This window comes from Equus caballus, chromosome 19 (assembly GCF_041296265.1).
Source record: "Equus caballus isolate H_3958 breed thoroughbred chromosome 19, TB-T2T, whole genome shotgun sequence".
Taxonomy (NCBI): Eukaryota; Metazoa; Chordata; class Mammalia; order Perissodactyla; family Equidae; genus Equus; species Equus caballus.
The window spans coordinates 67,247,101-67,268,012 of record NC_091702.1 but is presented as its reverse complement, the minus strand read 5'-3'; the positions used below and the strand labels follow the sequence as shown (position 1 = coordinate 67,268,012).

Sequence of the window (20,912 nt, the reverse complement as noted above, 5' to 3'; positions counted from 1 at the left end):
TATCTTCTTTGGAGAAATGTCTGTTCATGTCTCCAGCCCATTTTTTGATTGGGTTGTTTGATTTTTTGTTGTTGAGTTGTGAGAGTTCTTTATATATTATGGATATTAAGCCTTTGTCAGATATATGACTTGCAAATATTTCTTCCCAGTTGGTGGGTTGTTTTTTTGTTTCAATCCTGTTTTCATTTGCCTTGAAGAAGCTCTTTAGTCTGATGAAGTCCCATTTTTTTGTTCTTTCTATTGTTTCCCTTCTCTGGGAAGACATGGTGTCCGAAAAGATCCTTTTAATACTGATGTCAAAGAGTGTACTGCCTACGTTTTCTTTTAGGAACCTTATGGTTTCAGGTCTCACCTTTAGGTCTTTGATCCATTTTGAGTTTATTTTGGTGAATGGTGAAAAAGAATGGTCAATTTTCATTCTTTGACATGTGGCTTTCCAGTTTTCCCAGCACCGTTTGTTGAAAAGACTTTCTTTTCTCCATTGTATGCCCTCAGCTCCTTTGTCAAAGATAAGCTATCCATAGATGTGTGGTTTTATTTCTGGGCTTTCAATTCTGTTCCATTGATCTGTGCACCTGTTTTTGTACCAGTACCATGCTGTTTTGATTACTGTAGCTTTGTAGTATGTTTTGAAGTCAAGGATTGTGATGCCTCCCGTTTTGTTCTTTTTTCTCAGGATTGCTTTAGCAATTCGGGGTCTTTTGTTGCCCCGTGTGAATTTTAGGATTCTTTGTTCTAATTCTGTAAAGAATGTCACTGAGATTCTGTTTGGGATGGCGTTGAATCTGTAGATTGCTTTAGGTAGAAGGCACATTTTAACTATGTTTATTCTTCCAATCCATGTACATGGAATGTCTTTCCATCTCCTTATGTCGTCATCCAATTCTCTCAGAAAGGCCTTGTAATTTTCATTATATGGGTCCTTCACTTCCTTAGTTAAATTTACCCCAAGGTATTTTATTCTTTTTGTTGCGATTGTGAATGGTATTGTGTTCTTGAGTTCTTTTTCTGTTAGTTCATTATTAGAATATAGAAATGCTACTAATTTATGCAAATTGATTTTATACCCTGCAACTTTGCTGTAGTTGTTGAATACTTCTAAGAGTTTTCCAATGGATTCTTTGGGGTTTTCTATATATAAGATCATGTCGTCTGCAAACAGCGAGAGTTTCGCTTCTTCCCTCCCTATTTGGATTCCTTTTATTCCTTTTTCTTGCCCGATTGCTCTGGCCAGGACCTCCAGTACTATGTTAAATAAGAGTGGTGATAGAGGGCATCCTTATCTCGTTCCTGTTTTCAGGGGGATGGGGTTCAGTTTTGGCCCATTAAGTATGATGTTGGCTATGGGTTTGTCGTATATGGCCTTTATTATGTTGAGGTAGTTTCCTTCTATGCCCATTTTGTTCAGAGTTTTTATCATAAATGGCTGTTGGATCTTGTCAAATGCCTTCTCTGCATCTATTGAGATGATCCTGTGGTTTTTATTCCTCAGTTTGTTGATGTGGTGTATCACGTTGATTGATTTGCGGATGTTGAACCATCCCTGTGTCCCTGGTATGAATCCCACCTAATCATGATGTATGATCCTTTTCATGAATTGCTGAATTCTGGTTGCCAAAATTTTGTTTAGAATTTTTGCATCTATGTTCATCAGTGATATTGGCCTGTAGTTGTCTTTTTTCGTGGTGTCCTTGTCAGGTTTTGGTATCAGCATGATGTTGGCCTCATAGAATGTGTTAGGAAGTGTTCCATCTTCCCTGATGTTTTGGAATAGCTTGAAAAGGATAGGTATTAAATCCTCTCTGAAAGTTTGGTAGAATTCCCCAGGAAAGCCATCTGGTCCTGGGGTTTTATTCTTTGGTATGTTTTTGATTGCTGTTTCAATCTCTTTCCTTGTGATTTGTCTGTTCAAATTGTCTGCCTCTTCTTGAGTGAGCGTTGGGAGATTGTAGGAGTCCAAGAATTTATCCATTTCCTCTAGGTTATCCATTCTGTTGGCATATAGTTTTTAGTAGTATTCTCTTATAATCCGTTGTATTTCTGCAGAGTCTGTTGTTATTTCTCCTCTTTCATTTCTGATTTTGTTTATTTGAGCTTTCTCCCTTTTTTTCTTTGTAAGTCTGGCTAGGGGTTTGTCAATTTTATTTGTCTTCTCAAAAAACCAGCTCTTTGTTTCATTGATCCTTTCTACTGCCTTTTTCATTTCAATAATATTTATTTCTGCTGTGATTTTTATTATTTCTCACCTTCTGCTGACTTTGGGCTTTATTTGTTCTTTTTTCTCTAGTTCAGTTAAGTGTAGTTTAAGATTGCTTATTTGGGATTTTTCTTGTTTGTTAAGATGTGCCTGTATTGCGATGAATTTTCCTCTTAATACAGCTTTTGCTGTATCCGATATGAGTTGGTATGGCATGTTATCATTTTCATTTGTTTCCAGGTACTTTTTGATTTCTTCTTTAATTTCTTCAATGATCCATTGCTTGTTCAGTAGTGTGTTGTTTAGTCTCCACATCTTTGTGCCTTTCTCAGATTTTTTCTTGTAATTAATTTCTAGCCTTATAGCATTATGATCGGAGAAGATGCTTGTTATTATTTCAATTTTTTTTAAATTTGTAGAGGCTTGCCTTGTTTCCCAACATATGGTCTATCCTTGAGAATGTTCCATGTGCACTTGAGAAGAATGTGTATTCAGCTGTTTTTGGATGAAGTGATCTATATGTGTCTATTAAGCCCAATTGTTTTAGTTTTTCATTTAGCTCCACTATTTCCTTGTTGATTTTCTGTCTGCATGATTTGTCAATTGATGTGAGTGGGGTGTTGAAGTCCCCTACTATTATTGTGTTGTTTTTAACATCTTCCTTTAGGTCTGTTAATAGTTGCTTTATGAATCTTGCTGCTCCTGTGTTGGGTGCATAGATATTTATAAGCGCTATTTCTTCTTGATGAAGTGTCCCTTTGATCATTATATTGTCCCTCTGTGTCTTTCTTTACCTGTCTTATTTTGAAATTCACTTTGTCTGATATAAGAATTGCAACACCTGCCCTTTTTTGCTTGCTATTAGCTTGAAGTATGGTCCTCCACCCCTTCACTCTGAGCCTGTCTTTGTCCTTGGGGCTGAGGTGTGTTTCCTGGAGGCAACAAATTGTTGGATCTTGTTCTTTAATCCATTTTGCCACTCTGTGTCTTTTTATTGGAGAGTTCAATCCGTTTACATTGAGAGTGATTATTGATGCATGTGGACTTAATGCTTCAATCTGTCGCTCATTATCTTGTTTTCTTGTGTTTCTTTTCCTCTGTGCTTTAGCCTACCCATTTAATACTGCAATTTCTTATGCTGGGTTTCTTAGATTTTTGCTTATTTATGTTTTGTGACTCTGTTCTGTTTTTTAGGTTAGTGGCTACCCTGAAGTTTGCATTTAGAATCTCGTGTATAATAGTCTATTCTCTGGTGGTCTCTTACTTACTTGGCCTATACTGATTTAGACCCTTTGCTCTTCCCCTCCTAAATAATTATTTTCATTTCTTATTCCAACTCATGTTATGAATTTGTAGTTAGAGTGATAAGATCGTCCTCGCTTTGGTAGTTTCCTTACCTTTACCCTAATGCTATAGTTGAATATTTGCTATCCTGTTCTGGTTCTATCCATCGGTCTCCCTAGTCTGTGGTTTGTGACCTCTTTCTCCCTTTTTTCTTTTTTCAGGTATGAGAACCTTCTTGAGGGTTTCTTGTAGTGAAGGGCTTTTAGTTACAAATTCCCTTAACTTCTGTTTGTCTGGAAAAGATTTAATTTCTCCCTCATATCTGAAGGAAATTCTTGCTGGATAGAGTATTCTTGGCTGAAGATTTTTATCTTTTAAAGCTTTGAATATGTCACTCCATTCTCTCCTAGCTTGTAGGGTTTCTGTAGAGAAATCCGCTGAAAGTCTGATAGGAGCTCCTTCGTAGCTTATTCTCTTCTTTTTTCTTGCTTCCCTGAGTATTCTTTCTTTATCTTTCCTTCTTGCCATTTGTACTACTATGTGCCTTGCAGTAGGTCTTTTTACATTGACAAATCTAGGAAATCTGAAAGCTTCCTCAACACACATTTCTCCGTCAATCCCTGGATTTGGTAAGTTCTTTTCTATAATTTCATTAAGCACACTTTCTGCTCCATTTTCCTTTTCCACGTTCTCAGGAATTCCTATGATCCTTAAGTTCTTACTCCTCATTGAATCCACTATCTCTCGGAGATTTTCCTCTTTGTTTTTAATTCTTAGTTCTCTTTCTTCCTCTGTCTGGAGCCATTCAGCCTATCTTCAATTATGTTAATTTGCTCTTCTATGGTGTCTACACGGGCATTCAGGGAATCCGTATTCTGTTTTATCTGGTCCACTGTGTTTTTCATCTCAAGTAATTCTGTTTGATTCTTCTTTATGATTTCAATCTCTTTTGTGAAGTAACTCCAGAACTCGGCTTGTTTCTCTATCTTTCTCTCTACCTCATTGAGTTTTTTGATTATAGCTGCTCTGAATTCATTCTCACTGAGTTTACCTAATTCCAAGTCCTCAGGACTTAATTCTGTGTTTTTATTGTTTTCCTTCTGGTCTGGGGCTTTTATAAATTGCTGGATGGTAGAGGAGCGGTTTTTTCGCATGGTGGTAGAATTCAGTTGCGGTTACAGCCTGTCGCCACTAGATGGGGGTCGAGAGTGGTGTGTTAGCTCTCTGCCTTGGGGCAAGATGGCTGCGCCCACTGGCTTTGTTATGGGGGAGGGGCTGTTACACGCGCCAGTCTGGGTTCAGATCAGTTCTGTTCTCTGGTCTCCCAAGGCCCTTGATTTATAGGGTCCCCGCGGACGGAAGCTTTCCCCCATCAGTGGGTTTCCACTGAATCAGTGGCAGGAGTCCTGGATGATCCCCTGGTCGCGCGGCCCCTCCCCCGCTCCCTCCCGACCCGCGCCGCAGCGATCGCAGACTCTAGGGGAGGGAGCGATGTTCTCTCCTACCGTTCCAGCGCCTCCGAGGCCGTCTGCCAGGTCTGTGTTCTCCGCCTTCTTGGTATTGTAGGTCTCTCACGTGTTGGCATTAGATTTATTCTCTGAAATTCAGTTTTTCTAATCCTTTGTTGTATTTTGGAGGGTCAACTCACCCCACCATTTTGCTCCCCAAAAGATTTTAGGTGGTCTTTGTGCTAGGACTTTGAGAAAAAGATGGTGATTTAAGAGAAATATGAATTTGTTAGAAATGGAACAGGAATAGCATTGGGCTTTCTAACAATTCTTGCTGCTTAACCACAGTGTTTTTTGTATTTTTCTCGGACAACATCAAGCTTATTCAAATATTCGTGGGGGAAAATTATCCAGCCTGTATGTTTTATGTGACTTTTTCCCTTTTAAAAAGTTATCGGTCATTTATCTTAGTCGAGAATACATTTTTGATTCTTCATTCCCTTTATGTTAATCTTTCCTCTTTCTCCCCAAAAAGTGTTGTAATATTGACCAACAGGATGAAACCGTTCCTATCAAATCAGTTTCATACACAGTGAGAACTTTGGTTTCCTCAACTGAAGCCTTGTCCATGTATCTTTATGTACTGATGCATTTATTTTGTAGAATAGATTCCCAAAGGAGGGATTTCTCAGCTGCAGTGTATATGAACTGTTTTTAAGACTGAAGTATAAGTTGTATACAATGAAATGCTCAAATCTTAAGTATGTCGTTCAGTAATTTTGACAAATGCATGCACTCATGTAACTACACTCCCTATCAAGAAACAGGACATTTTCATCACCCCAGAAAGTTCTCTCACGCCCCTTCCCAATCAGCATGCACACTTATTGCCCAGGAATACTAATCTGATTTCTATCACTAGATTCATTTTGCCTCTTCTATAGTTTCATATAAATAGGGGGGAAAGTACATACATTTTTGTGCCTAGGTGTTTTCATTCAGTGTAATGTTTTGCAGAGTCACCCGTGGTGTTGTATGTATCACTTATTTACTCCTTTTAATTGCTATGTAATATTCTATTACATGAATATACCACAGTTTGTTTATCCACTCTCCCACTGATTGACATCTGGGCTATTTCTAGTTTAGGGCAATTATGAATAAAGCTTCTAAGAACATTCTTTTTTTTAATTGAGATATTATTGATCTGACATTATATCAGTTTCAGGTGTACAACAAAGTGATCTGATATTTGTATATATTGTGAAATGATCACCACAGTAAGACTAGTTAACATCCCTCACCACACAGTTGCAAATTTTTTGCGTGTGTGATGAGAACTTTTAAGATCTACTCTTTTAGCAACTTTCAAATACATAATACAGTAATATTAACTATAGTCACTGTGCTATACATGTCAGGTCTTTTCTTTTTTTGAAAGATTGGCACCTGCGCTAACATCTGTTGCCAGTCATCTTCTTTTTTTTCCCTTCTTCTCTCCAAAGCCCCCCAGTACATAGTTGTATATTCTAGTTGTGAGTACCTTTAGTTGTGGCATGTGGGACGCCGCCTCAGTGTGGCCTGACGAGTGGTGCCATGTCCACACGCAGGAGCCACAGTGGCGAAACCCTGGGCCTCTGAGCGGAGCGCAGGGACTCAACCACTTGGCCACGGGGCCAGCCCTGTCATGTCTTAATTATTTTATAACTGGAAATTTGTATATTTTGACCCCCTCAAACCCCATCCCCACCCCCTACCTCTGGCAACCACAATCTGTTCTCTGTATCTGTGGATTTGGTTATTTTTTTATTTTATTCAGATTCCACAAACAAGTGAGATCAAATGGTATTTGTCTTTCTCTGTCTGACTTATTTCACTTAGTATAATGCCCTCAAGATCCATCTATGTTGCCACAAATGGCAAGATTTCTTCTTTTTTATGGCTGAATAATATTCCATTGTGTATGCACACCACAATTTCTTTATTCATTCATCTGCTGATGGACACTTGTGTTGCTTCCCTGTCTTGGCTGTTGTAGATAATGCTGCAGTGAAAGTGGGGCTGCAGATATCTTTTCAAGTTAGTGTTTTTGTTTCCTTCAGATAAATGCCCAGAAGTGGAATTGCTGGGTCATATGGTATTTCTATTTTTAATTTTTTGAGGAACCTCCATACTGTTTTCCATAGCTGCTGCACCAGTTTCCATTTCCACCAACAGTGCACAAGGGTTCCCTTTTCTCTACATCCTCACCAACGTGTATTATTTCTTGTCTTTTTGATAATAGCCATTCTAACGGGTGTGATGTCTCGTGGTTTTGATTTGCATTGTGGTTTTGATTTGCATGATTAGTGATGTTGAGCACCATTTCATCTGTATGTCTTCTTTGGAAAAATGTCTGGGAATGATATTGCTGGTTCATAGGATAGATGTATGGGTAATGTTTTAAGAAACTACCAGTCAGTTTCCAAAGTGGCTATACTATTTTTTTTTACATTCTTAGCAGCAGTGTATCAGAGTTCTAGTTGCTCCACATCCTCTCCAACAATCGAAGTTTTAGCTTTTTTCATTTAAGCCTTTCTACTGAGTATGTAGTGGGATCTGATTATGTTTTTAATTTGTATTTTCCTAATGACTAATAATGTTGAACACTTTTTCATGTTTTATTGGCCAATCTTATACATTCTCTTGTAAAACGCCTTCTTAAATCTTTTGCCCATTTGTCTGATTTGTTTGTCATCTTATTACTGAAAATGTAAGATTTCTTTTTATGTGATATATACAAGGCCTTGTCAAATATATGTGTTTTGAAGATTTCTTTTACCAGTCTGTGGCTTGCCTGTTTATTTTCTTCATGGTATCTTTTAATGAACAGATGTATCTAATTTTGAAGTCTAACATGTCAATTTTTTCTTTTATATACAAGCTTTCTATGTACTAAGAATTCTTGACTTAACCTAAGATTGCTAAGATATTCTCCTGTGTTTTCTTTAGCTTTATAGCTTTAGCTTTTATGTTTAGGTCTGGGATACTTCTTGAATTAATTTTTATGCTTTTTTTCATATAGATATCTAATTGTCCCAGAATTCATTTGTTGAAAAAATGTTCTTTTCCACTGAATGACTTGTAAAAATCATTTGATTTTCATCTGTATGGACTAGCACTTGACTGTATATGTGTGGGTCCATTTTGAACTCTGTGTTCTGTTCCAGTGATCTCTTTCATGTCCTTTCATGCTGTCTTGATTACTACGGATTTATGATAAATCTTGAAGTCAGACAGGATAAATCCTCCAACCCTGAATCACTTTTTCGAGATTGTTTTGGTAGTTCTAGTCCTCCATATTTTTAAATAATTTTTTAAATCAGCTTGTTAATTTTTTAAAAAACACCTGCTGAGATTTTATTTTGATTGTGTTTGAGGATAATTGACATCTTAACATTGGACTTAATATTGAATATTCTAGCTCATGAACATGGTATGTCACATCATTTATTTATGCCTTTCTAAATTTCTCTAAGTTACCTTTCACAATTTTCTGTGTAGAGGTCCTGCACATCTTTCATTCAGCTCATTCCTACATTTTCTGTTTGTTTGTTTGTTTATTTGTTTTGAGGAAGATTAGCCCAGAGTTAACATCTGCCACCAATCCTCCTCTTTTTGCTGAGGAAGACTGGCCCTCAGCCAACATCCGTGCCCATCTTCCTCTATTTTATATGCGGGACACCTGCCACAGCATGGCTTGGTAAGCAGTGCATAGGTCTGCACCCAGGATCCAAACCAGCGAACCCTGGGCCACTGAAGCAGAATGTGCAAACTTAACCACTATGCCACCAGCCTGGCCCCTCCTCTATTTTTTAAGCTATTGTAAATCATATGTTTTATTTTATATTCTAATAATTCATTGTTAGTATGTGAAAATATTGACTTTGTATTCTGTGACATTGTTAAATATATTTTTCCAATAATTTTTCTGCAGATTTTTAGAATTTTCTGTGTATAAAGTGATATTTTCTGCAACAACAACAAAAAAACATTCTACTGCATCCTTTTCAGTCTTTATGTGTTTTATTCTTTTTCTTGTCTTGTTGTACTGGCTAGGACCTCCAGTACATTGTTGAGGAGAAGTGATAAGTCTTGTCTTGTGCCCATTCTTTACATTTAACATTTTACCATTAAGTATGATGTTACCTGTAGGGTTTTCCTATACATCTTTATTAGGTCAGGGAAATTTCCTTTTATTTCTAATTTTCCAAAAGCTTTCATCATAATGTTATATTTTGTCAAATGCTTTTTCTACATCTATTAAAATGATAATATGATTCACATATGAATTATATTATTGATCTCATATATTAAGCCAATCTTACATTCCTGGGTTAAGCCTCATTTGACCACAGAATGTTCACCTTTTTCATATATTATTGAATTGGATTTGCTGAAAAGTTCTGTTAAAGATTTCTATTTTTGTGTTCATGAGCCTTTTTAATTTATTATTTTCTTTTTTGTAATGTCCTTATCTGATTTTGTATCAGGGTTATAGAGGCCTCATAAAATGACTTGGGGAATATTTATTTCTCCTCTTTTTATTTTTTGGATTTGTGTAGAATTGGTATTATTTCTTACTTAAACATTAGATAGAACATACCTGTGGAGCCATCTGGGTTGGGATTTTGTGTGTTGGTGGGGTGGTGAATTATGAATTCAGTTTCCTTAAACGATATAAGGCTATTGAAGTTTTGTATTTCTTTTTTTTTTTTTTTTTTTTTAAAGTTTGGCACCTAGGCTAACAACTGTTGCCAATCTTCCTTTTTTTTTTTTTTTAAGGATTGGCACCTGAGCTAACAACTGTTGCCAATCTTTTTTTTTTTTTTCTGCTTTATTTCCCAAACCCCCACCACCTTCCCCCCCTCCCCCCCCCCCGCCCCCGGTACACAGTTGTATATCTTAGTTGCAGGTCCTTCTAGTTGTGGGATGTGGGACGCCACCTCAACGTGGCCTGACGAGCGGTGCCATGTCTGCGCCTGGGATCCGAACCCTGGGCCGCCGCAGCAGAGCGCGCGAACTTAACCCCTCGGCCATGGAGCCGGCCCCGAAGTTTTGTATTTCTTATTGGCTACTTTTGGTAATTTATAACCAAATTTAATGATTTATCTAAGTTGTCAAATTTATTGGCATAAAATTGTTCAGCATCCTCTCATTATCCTTGTAATGTCTGTAAGATCTGTATATGTTTTTTCATTCATGATATTGGTAATTTATGTTTCCTGCATTTTTCCTGATCAATCTTTTAAAGAGTTTATTAGTTTTATTAATTTTCCAAGAACCAACTTCTGGCTTTGTTAATTTCCTCCATTGGTTTGTCTTTTGTTAATTTCATTAATTTCTGCTCTTGTTTTTATTGTGAACTTTCTGCACTTATACTGTATTTCATTGTCTCTTATCTTTTTCAGATAGAAGTGGAAATCATTGATTTTGCATCTCCCTTTTCTTATATAAGCATTTAGAGCAATACATATTCTCTAAGGATTTAGCATATCTCACAAATTTTGATCTGTTTGTTTTCTTTATTATTTGGCTCAAAGCATTTTCTGACTTACTTTGTCAATTCTTCTTTGACCCTTGGATTATTTAGTAGTGTGTTATTTAATTTCCCACATATTTGGGAATTTTCTAGGTATCTTTTTGTTCTTGACTTCTGATTTAATTCCGTGTGATCAAAGAACGTATTCTGTATGATTTCATCCTTAGAAATATATGGCCCAACATATATGGTCTAGCTTGGTGAATATTCCATCAGCAATTACATAGAATGTGTATTTTACTGTTTTTGGGTGAAGAGTTCTATAAATGTCAGTTGATAGTGTTGCCCACATCTTCCACATTACTACTGATTTTTTATCTTCTTGTTCTATCAATTTCTGAGAGCGGGGTGTTGAAGTATCCACCTGTGAATGTGGAATTGTTTGTATTTCTCTTTAATACTGTCAAGTTTTGGTTCATGTATTTGGAAGCTTATTTTTTAGCTACATACACACTTAAAATTGTTTTGTTTTCTTGCTTGATTGGCCCTTTTATAGTTTTTAAATGCCTTTCTTTTCTTTGATTACCTTTCATCTTGGGTACGCCTTGTCTGATGTTAGTGTAGCCCTGCAGCTTTCTTACACTTTGATGTATGCACCGATAGGTTTTTCCATCCTTTTACTTTCAGCTTGTTTGTGTCCTTATGTTCAAAGTGTGTTTTTTGTAAACATCATGTAGTTATGTTTTGCCTTTTTATCTACTCGACATTCTCTGCTCCAGGATAAATTCCAGCTGGACTAAATATTTAAATATAAAAATTACACCATTAGAGCAATAGAAAAAAGTATGGGAAAAATTTTAAAATAATCTTGGGGCAAGAGGAGGCCTTTCTAACTATAACACAAAACCCAGATTCCTAAAAGAAAAGACTGATGAATGTAACTACATGAAGTTTTTGAATGGCAGACGAACCATGAGCAGTCAAAGATAAGTGACGAGCAAAGCAAAATATTTGCAGTTCATATCATAGCTACTGGACATATTTCCTTACTACTTAATGTGTTCCTACAAGTCAATAAAAAAATAAAAACTTAATAGAGACATGGGGAAAGGATATGACCAGATAGTTCAGAAAAAAAAGAAATATAAGCATCTTTTGAATATACAGAAAGATTTTTGACCTTTCTCAAAACAACGTAAGTAAACACTTTCTGATAGTACTTTTTACTTATCGCCTATCGTACAGAAAAGATCAAAAAGTTTGATGACACTTTTGGCAAGAGCAGTGGAAACACTCATTCTTTTGCATTGTTATTGAGTTAAATTGATACAATTTTTAAGGGAAGGCAGTTTGGTAATCACTGTCTATCAAAATAGCAATTTATGTAACTTTTGACTAGCAATTCCACTTCTCAAATTTATCCTACAGATATACTGGCCCATGTACAAGTGTATTCATTATAGCACTGTTTATAGTTGTAACTCAGTTGGGTACAGGTTAAATTACGGTACGTAGTACTAAAAGAATCTTCCAGAACTGTTGACATAATGAAGAAACTGCTCTATATTTACTGATATGAGACAATCTCCAAGATATGAAATTAAAAAGCAAAAGATAAAATAGAGAGAATAGTCTGCTACTATTTATATAAAGAATAATATGTAATAATTGTTTGCAAATATGTAAAATACTTCTAAAAAGATGCTAAGAAATGGATGATATGGGTTGCTGCTTCTAGGGAAGACGAGTGGATGGCCTGGGACAAAGATGGGAGGGAGATTCTTTTATTCTATGCCATGTTGTGTCTTCTGAATTTTGAACTATTTAAATGTATTATGTATTCAAAACAGTGAAAAATGTTTCCAAAATTGTTACAAGGTAAAAATATCCCGTTAAAATTTCTAGCTTGTCACTAACAATACTGCGACTAACATGTACATTCAGGATCCAGTTTATCTTCCTTCTCCTTCTGTTTGAAGTTTGCCTCCTTCGTTTTGACAGGAAAAGCGAAACAAACAGAATATTTGACCCTTTGATAGGTGCCGTTCAGTAACTACTTCCTGAGGACCTCCCACCTCACTCGTCTTCACTTTAAAGCTCCAGCCAAAGGACAGTCTTAGGAAGAGGGATTTTTTAAATTCTCTTCTGGCTCAAATACATGCCTGACAGTGTATGTCTTTAAATGTGTATGTATGCGTGACATAGAAAGAAATGATTGGAAAACAGTGAATTTCAATTTTAAGGATTTAAGGGAAAATGACCCAAAAAGCTAGAAGTGTGATGATAGTCTTATTTTCTCTTCTAGATATTAAGCACCGCCGAATACCAATCTTATTCTTTGCCAACAAAATGGATCTTAGAGATGCAGTGACATCTGTAAAAGTGTCTCAATTGCTGTGTTTAGAGAACATCAAAGATAAACCATGGCATATTTGGTAAAGTTTTATATTTACTTTTCATTTTATCATTCTGGAAAAAATCTCCAAACTTCAGTTTTTCTTTTTCAAGCTCATTTTATAAGTGACCTAACATGGCAGGATGTAAGCTAAGGATTTTGTTTTATAGAATTGCGGCAATATGGGTATTCATGAATATATTACTGATAAAACCTTCTCAAATCTTTTTGGGCAAAAAGTTTAAAAAGTAATTTTAAAGTTAAGTTAGTTTAGTTTTGTAGTTTAGTAGTTTAGTTTTAAAGCTACTCTTTAAAAGAGTAACTTAGTGTACACACTCACCTCACTCCAGCCTCGCTGATTTCCTTCTGCGTGTTGATCGCATCACCAGCCATGATCCCTCGCAGGGCATTTGCATGTCTGACTCCCTTCATCCGAATTGTTCTCCAAAATAATTCTACTGGCTTCCTCTTGCTCTTCCTTTAGGAGAGAGACCTTTCCTGAGAGCTCTCTAAAATATCGCTGTATCTTACCCCCGTCTCTTGTTTTTTCCTTACTTTGCTTTATTTTTCTGTTGCCATGTGCCCTCTTCTTTTTTCTGTTTTTTGTTTTATAGTCTGTCTTCCTAGACTAGTGCATTAGCGCCATGAGAGCTGGGATTTTAGTGGTTTTGTTCACTCTGTACCCCTGGAATAGTAATAGTACCTGGTCCTCAGTAGGTACACAATAAATATTTGTTCATATGAATAAATAGAAATTGAAATATTAATCTTATTTGAACATACTAATAAGGTTGAACTCTTAAATAATTACTGTCTGAAATTATTACACATTGTTTATTCCAAAAGCAGTTTCTTACTAATATCCTTAACTCCAGGATTCCTTTCTACCAAAATGTTCCAGCAAGGATAACCAGAAGTTATATATTAGGCACTATTTCAGTGCCTACCACTACCTCATGTTAAGCTCCCTTCTATCCACCCACCCACCTCCCCTGCTGCAAGATGTCCTTCTCCTGCCAGTTTTCCCCTTTTTATAAGAAGGTATCTGTGGAGAAAGGCTCAACACAGGCAGAGAAATCCAGTGTCTCTGGACGGAGAAACAGAGAATGAAGGAAATAGTAGGGCTCAGAAAAGAACTTTAGGAGCTCCCCTTGGTGCTGAAAGAGTAATAGAAGCACGCCTGAGGAAGCCCTGAAACTCGGTCCTCAAGGCCTGCAGCACCTCTGCTCAGGAGTGAAACACGGCACATGTCAAGTAAAACCCTCCTGACTTTGGAATCAGAGGAAAAGTCAGTGTTTACTAAATGGTTCTTGAGTTGAAATTTGAGGTTCTGTATTTGGTTGGTAAAGATAGGAGGGATTTTGGGTAGAGAAATATCTTAAGTTAGTGCTTTTGTATTTCTCTAAATCATATCTAAATTGATGTCTAAAGTAGGATAATTTTTAATTTTTTCACTGTATTAAGTATCGTGACTAAGGATATACAACACTCAAAACATGGGTCTAATTAGTAAAAGCAGTCCTGCTTTTAATTTTGTAGTAGAAATTAATTTTGCAAATGTAAAAGTCTTTCCACTTAAAATAATTAGCAATTGAATTTTAACAGCTTTATTTATTCAGTTGTGACATATGAGGATATGGAATATTATATTGCCAGTTTCTGTATTTTCTGTGTAACTTATAGAAGAACACCAAGTATTTGTTTTAAATTTGTCTGTAATTTTGACTTCTCCTTAATTCAAACTGGACATCTCACTGAGTTCCAGTTAGTGTTTCATTTGTTACATTTGTTCTTTATTTTTCACAATGTTCTTTAAAGCGTCTATAAAATTGAAAATACATTATCCTTCTTTCCCTGTGTTAGAGATAAACGTAGTGCTCAGTGATACAGAGATAAAATACTGCATCTCTCTTGCCTTAGGTACAAGTAAATTTACTGGGCAATAAGGAAAAGATCATAGAGAAGTATAGTCTGGAAAATTAAAGGAAAATTTTTGTGGTTTGTCTTTGACCATTGTACTAAACATATAGTCAACTCTGATTTTCAGGGTCTGTGTTCTTGTTCCTCCTGTGTGTTTTTTGACTCGGTCTCTGGCGTGATAAGTATATCTGTTTGCTTATTTACTGTCTTGTGAGGGAGACACATAATAAAACAGGTAAATAGATGTATAAAATGTCAACTGGGAGGATGAAGAAAATAAAGTAGGGTAATAAGAGAAAGAATAAGGAGAGGTGCTTCCTCTCTGAGCTCTGGCTGAAGTCAGGGAGCCATTCAGGCTAAGGTTTGGAGGGATAGCTTTCCGGATAGACAGACCAGCAAGTGCCTGGTTGTGTTCCAGGAAGAGCGAGCAGTCCAGGCTGGCCGGAGCAGAGACACGTAGGGGGAAATTGCAGGAGAGGAGGCCACTGAGGAATAACAGGGGCTATTATCACATAGGCTTTTATTCTAGTTACAGGTCTTATGAAAGGAAAGGTAGGACACAAACGCTTGGGAATTATTAGGAAAAGGTAAAGGGTTTTGAGTAGGGTAGTGACACCTCCACCAAAGGGCAAGGATTCCTTCATTGTGGTACTTGCTTGGGATTATAGGTGTGTGATCAAATCAATACATTGAACTTTCCTGATTTAAGTATTTCAGTTACTGATGTTTTGCTATTGATAAGGATAATCCATAGTTTGCTTTGAATAATTGTATATCTCATCCTGTTTGTTTCTGTCTTACTATTTTAAATTACTGTGGTAAGTCATATTCTTAGTCTAATAAGTAATTCCTTGGAAGTAATTTCTGTTTGGGTTAGAATCACATTAACCCTTTTAGATAATTCCCTACATTTTAAAATCACGCGTGAGCACACTAAAAGGAACCTAATCATTCAGAAAAATCTAAGTGTGTGTACTAATTGATATTATGTGAGTATATTTTGAAAGGAAATGACTAGATCAGTAACATGTAAGAAATTATTAGTCTGCACCTTTGAAAAAGATTATTTGCTACTCTAGAAATCCTCTGCATTTTATTATTTTAGTTTATATAACTTAGTTGTGATTATTTATAAAATAATATCACCAATATAAAATAAGGAGTTAAGTTTACTCTCTTAAGAATGGAAAGACAATGAAAAAACCCTGTTTTAGGTGTTTTATATACATATCTCAAATATTTAATTCTCAACATAACCATATGAGACCAATGGTATTATTCCCCCATTTTACAGTTGCTAAAAGTAGAGACAAAACAGGTAAATAACCTATCCAGGTTCCTGAAGCCAATAAATATAAAATTACAATTGAAATCTACTGGGATTTTTTATTCTAACAGTTTATACCCTATCGATATCAAATTCCATTTCAAATAAGGTCACTCCATCCTATGGCTAAATTACAACCTAAGTCAACCATTTCTAATAAATAAATGCTATTGAGTCATTGGGGCTGGGCAAAGTAGGGTGGTGGACTCAATAAAACGTCCCCACTGGGAAGATGACTCAGAGTATATGTTTCCTTAATGTCAGTCTGTGTAATATTCCTAGAACAATAACTTTTTAGTGATAGACTTTTCCAAATGTTCTACAAATTATGTCCATACAAACGTCAATACAAACGGTGAATAATTTTCTCAAGTCTTGCTCCTGAGCACTCAGACTTTTATTTCCTGTGTATATTCAGTTTCAGTGCGTAACCAGTTTTGCTCAGATATGTTACTAGAATATATTAATTTGCCATATGGCAAAATTGTAATTATGTATTCTTATAGTTCTATAATGTAATGAAATGGATGTATTTCTTATGGATTTTATTTCAGTGCTAGTGATGCCCTAAAAGGAGAAGGATTGCAAGAAGGTGTAGACTGGCTTCAAGGTACATCCCAAAATACTGTGCATCTGCAGACTTGATTTGCTTTCCGTTCACATTTTCCTTTCCTCTTTAACATTTTATTTTTGTTATATCATTGCCTTTTTTCCTCTTGTTTCCGTTTATTTCTGCTGTCAGAAAAAACAATACAGTAAGTATTCCATACTTTGCTCCATTTACTTCTATTACATTTTTCTAAAGGATTTATTTAAATAAAGTGTTTGCATCTTTACAATCAATATATATGACAACTCTAGAAAATAATTTTTATTTATGGCAACAAATTTCTATCAGATCTAGTAATAGAAGCACATTTGAAGTTTGCACTAATTTTTGGCCTACTATCAATAACTGAAAATAAGTCTGCATGGCATGTCTCTTTTAAGACTCATGCCGTACTCATATCGAGCTCCATTTATACATAGCATGCTCACACAACTTTTAACACTCAAGCCTAGTATGATCAATACTGGTATTCTGTTGGTGTTTTGTATATTGCAGTTCTCTTTGTTATTCATCAAAATAGCCATCCTAGCTTGGTACAGGCTTAGTATATCAGGGAATAAATTAAGATATGTCATTTTCTCTAAATGCATTGTCTACTAGCCACAGGAACAGCTTAAAGCACAATGACCCACAAAGAGCAATAGATGTGAATGAACCCAAGTTCCGCAGGTCCTTCTTATTAGAGGACCCTGATGGTCAGGCCAAAAAATTTTCATTTGTGAGCAGAACAATTGAGAATTATTCCTATTAGGAATCTCCCTGCCCTGAACAAGAGTGAATAACAAAATATTATAAATTCTAGTTGTAGTCTTGTGGCTATAAATTTAATTTCTCCTACACTAACCTTTTAATGCGAGTTATGTGTGATTTTTTTATCTTCCTCATGTCACAGTGGATCTAAGAGTAGCCTGCTTGCCCACACATAGAGAGACATAGTATTTCTTTGGCTCAAAGCACTAAATGTACATCTGATAAATATTTGTATGTGTTATTGGTAAAATATGGTATTTTAGTTAACTGCACAGACTATTGTATTTCTTTCTCTGTGTATTTATGTAGTCATCATGACATTTATCATTAAACTGCAAAGAGCATTCTAGTCATATTTTACAATTAAATGAAACTTAGTTGAAAACCTCTAGTGCTGGGATTTTTGTGTGAACACACCAACTTAGTTTCTTAGACTGGTGAAGAAGTGGTCAAAGTTATGAGATTGGTTTTCACATAAAACAGATTACAAAGGAACATTCCAGAAAGACACTAGAAGCATATTTTCAGCCTTGATTTTCTATTTTACAAGTGCCTGTTATTGCTCACAGTGAAGATACAGCATGGATGTAGGTTTCTAATCCAGATTTTAAATTGTAGCTCTTCCCTTTTTTCTTTTCTGGCTATATTTTGTCTGTAACAGTGAGGCCACTAGGTGTCAGGAATGATCCAGCATCTCAGTGCCATTGCCCACGCTGGTGTTACCTAATTTTTGTGTCTGACTTTTCTGATCTATTATCTTCGCATCTTACTTCCCAAGTCTTTGTAAGGAGATACATTACTGGAAGTATTTTTGTGTCCTTGTGTTACCATATTGTTTTACATAAACTTTACGGCAGCTCTCTGCAGGGTGAGTGGTACTACCCCATTTCATGTAGGCAACACGGGATGGTAGTTTAAAGCACTTGGGCTTTTGAGTCCAGCAGATTTATTCCACTACTTATTAATCATTAACCAACATCTATTCTTAGCTTGTGCAGATAATTTTCTTAATTTGTTAATTAAATAAAATATCAAAAATTGTTGTACAGATTAAATAAAACACTGTATGTGGTAAAGTGCCTAGTATAAGAAAATACTCAGTAAATGTTAAATTTACCCTTTTACCTAACTGCTCTATTTGGCAAAGGAGAAAACTTAGTACATAGATTAAAAAATGTGTCAATTTGGTTTTGAATATGAAGTCCTTTTTTTGTATGTCCTGTGTAATAGTAAATAGTTTACATTTTGATGCTCCTAACTGTGTCTCTGGATTTGAAAAGAGGTAAAAACCTATTTTGCAAAATAAGTAGCAGTAAATATAGGAGACAAGTCCTATAAATCAATTTTATTTATATAAATATTTATTTAAATACATTTATTTATTTATATAAATTTTCGGACCAATTTAATCTTATTATTTTAAGGTTGAAAAATTTGGGGTAAAATATTAAATGTCACATTTTGTGCCATGATTCCATTCTCTTTTGGAAGGATTCCCAACAATTACCTATGTATTACAGCCCAAAGACAAGAAAAAACCCTTGAGTAGACTATGAAGTATTCTTTAAAACACCAGAGAATATACAGAAACCGTCACAGAGGTATAAGCTGTCATCTAGCTCTGAAACTTTCAAATGAGATATTTATAAAAAGAAATCCTCCCACATGGCTAATGAAATATTCATTTCATCACTTCATCTGTATGGAAAAAGTTAATAATGCTTCCAGGTTTTAATATAAGACTTATAAATTATACAAATGGATGTTCCAATGAAAGATAGAGAATTGAACACAGGTTTAGTTTCATCCTCTCCTCAAATCTCACTAACGTTAAAGGGACTTTTGTTTAAAGACCTTAACCCACGAAGGCAAAGAATGGGAGTGACAAAAATGGCAACCAAATTTTGGAAGCTGGATATCTCATGAATGTCAAATGACTTAACAGACCCAAGAAAGCTGAATTCGAAGCTAGTGCTGTGGAAAGCTGGTAATCATCCTCATTCACACTGCAGATGCTCTCAAAGCCTCAGATATGGATGGAAATTGGACATAAAAATGAGGTGGGGCTTAAGAGAAGACACATACACATCCTTGCCCCTAAAGAAGACTCAAGGTTCCTTCTCTGCAGAAAGTCAAACAGTGTGCTCTCTGGACTGGAGAACACCAGGCACCGCTGTGTGTGGTAGTGCTGAAGTGAAAATGAGGAACAACTGGAAGTTTCCATGCTGAATATCGTAACCTCTTCTGCCTTCTTCTACTTCTCCCAGAAGACCCTGGCAGTAGGCAGGACACAGAAAGGCGTCTTTGAGGAACAAGATCTCAACCTAAGAAAAGACCTAAAGGTATTAACATCCAAGATTCCCAAGGAAATGGCTTAACTAGATACTCTAGAATGAAGACCACATATGAGAAGATGGCAAAGGATCACCAGCCGTTTGAGGACAAAAACATTATGAATTATGGAACATAAACAAAAACAGGTTAGAGGAAGTAGAATTTATTTAGGGTAACATTTCAAAACAACTATTGGAGAATCCTCAAACAGATAAGAGAAGACATTACTTTCATGAGTATGACCAGGGTACTGCTTGAGAAGGAACAATCAAAGAATAAAAAAATGAGTTCTTGGAAAATATTAAGAGAATAGTAGAAATAGAAAACTCAATAGAAAGATGATAAAATAGATGCAGTTTCTCAGAAAGTGGAGCAAAAACACAAAGAATAGAAAATTGGAAAGAAAAAATAAGAAAAGGGTCATGTTTAGGAGGCTTAATTTCCAAGAATAGGAATTTCAGAAAGAGAAAACAGAGGGGAGAAAATCATCAAATAAATCATCAAACGGTATTTTCCAGAGCTGCATGATGAGCTTTTAGCTGAAAGACCTCTTGAGGGCCCAATGCATTGGATGAAAATATTGCCACACCAAGGGGCATCATTATTACAATTCACCACAGAAGACAATGGAAGATTCTACAAGCTTCCTGAGAAGAAAATAAGAGGTTTCATGCAGAGGATAAGGAAACAGAATAGTGTCAAACTTCTCAAGGGCAGCACTTGGAAGCTGTAAGATAATTGGGCAATGCCTGGAAAAGTCTAAGGAGAAAATAATGGGATTATGTTCTTAGGCAGTTTCAGTGTATTGTGACTACAGAATTAAGACGCCTTCAACCATGTAAAGTCTCAAGAATTTACTTCCTATACCTTTTACTAAGGTAGCCACTGAGAGGCGTACTCCTCAAAAACAAGAGAATAAACCAAGAAGAAAAAATAGGGGAGCATGGAACACGAAAACCAGCCCAAGAGAGTGGGGGGAGAAATCCCCAGGATGATAATGGAGATCCTGGAATGATCGTGGAAGTTCTCACATGAATAACTGGGCAAGCACAGAGAACAACTGGTCCGGATTTGGAAGACCAAGGAGAAAGTGAAGTTGATAAGACTATGTGATGTGCTTCATAAT

The 20,912-nt window shown here is 36.0% G+C and overlaps 1 protein-coding gene across 1 annotated transcript in view; it reads left to right on the top strand.

Moving 5' to 3' along the window:
• Positions 1–20,912, top strand: part of ARL6 (ADP ribosylation factor like GTPase 6) — a 40,734-nt gene that overhangs the window by 16,086 nt on the left and 3,736 nt on the right. Inside the window, exons 6-7 of the mRNA XM_001504416.6 lie at positions 12,756–12,885; positions 16,647–16,702. Coding sequence (XP_001504466.1) covers positions 12,756–12,885; positions 16,647–16,702 — 186 coding nt within the window. The remainder of the gene's footprint in view (positions 1–12,755; positions 12,886–16,646; positions 16,703–20,912) is intronic.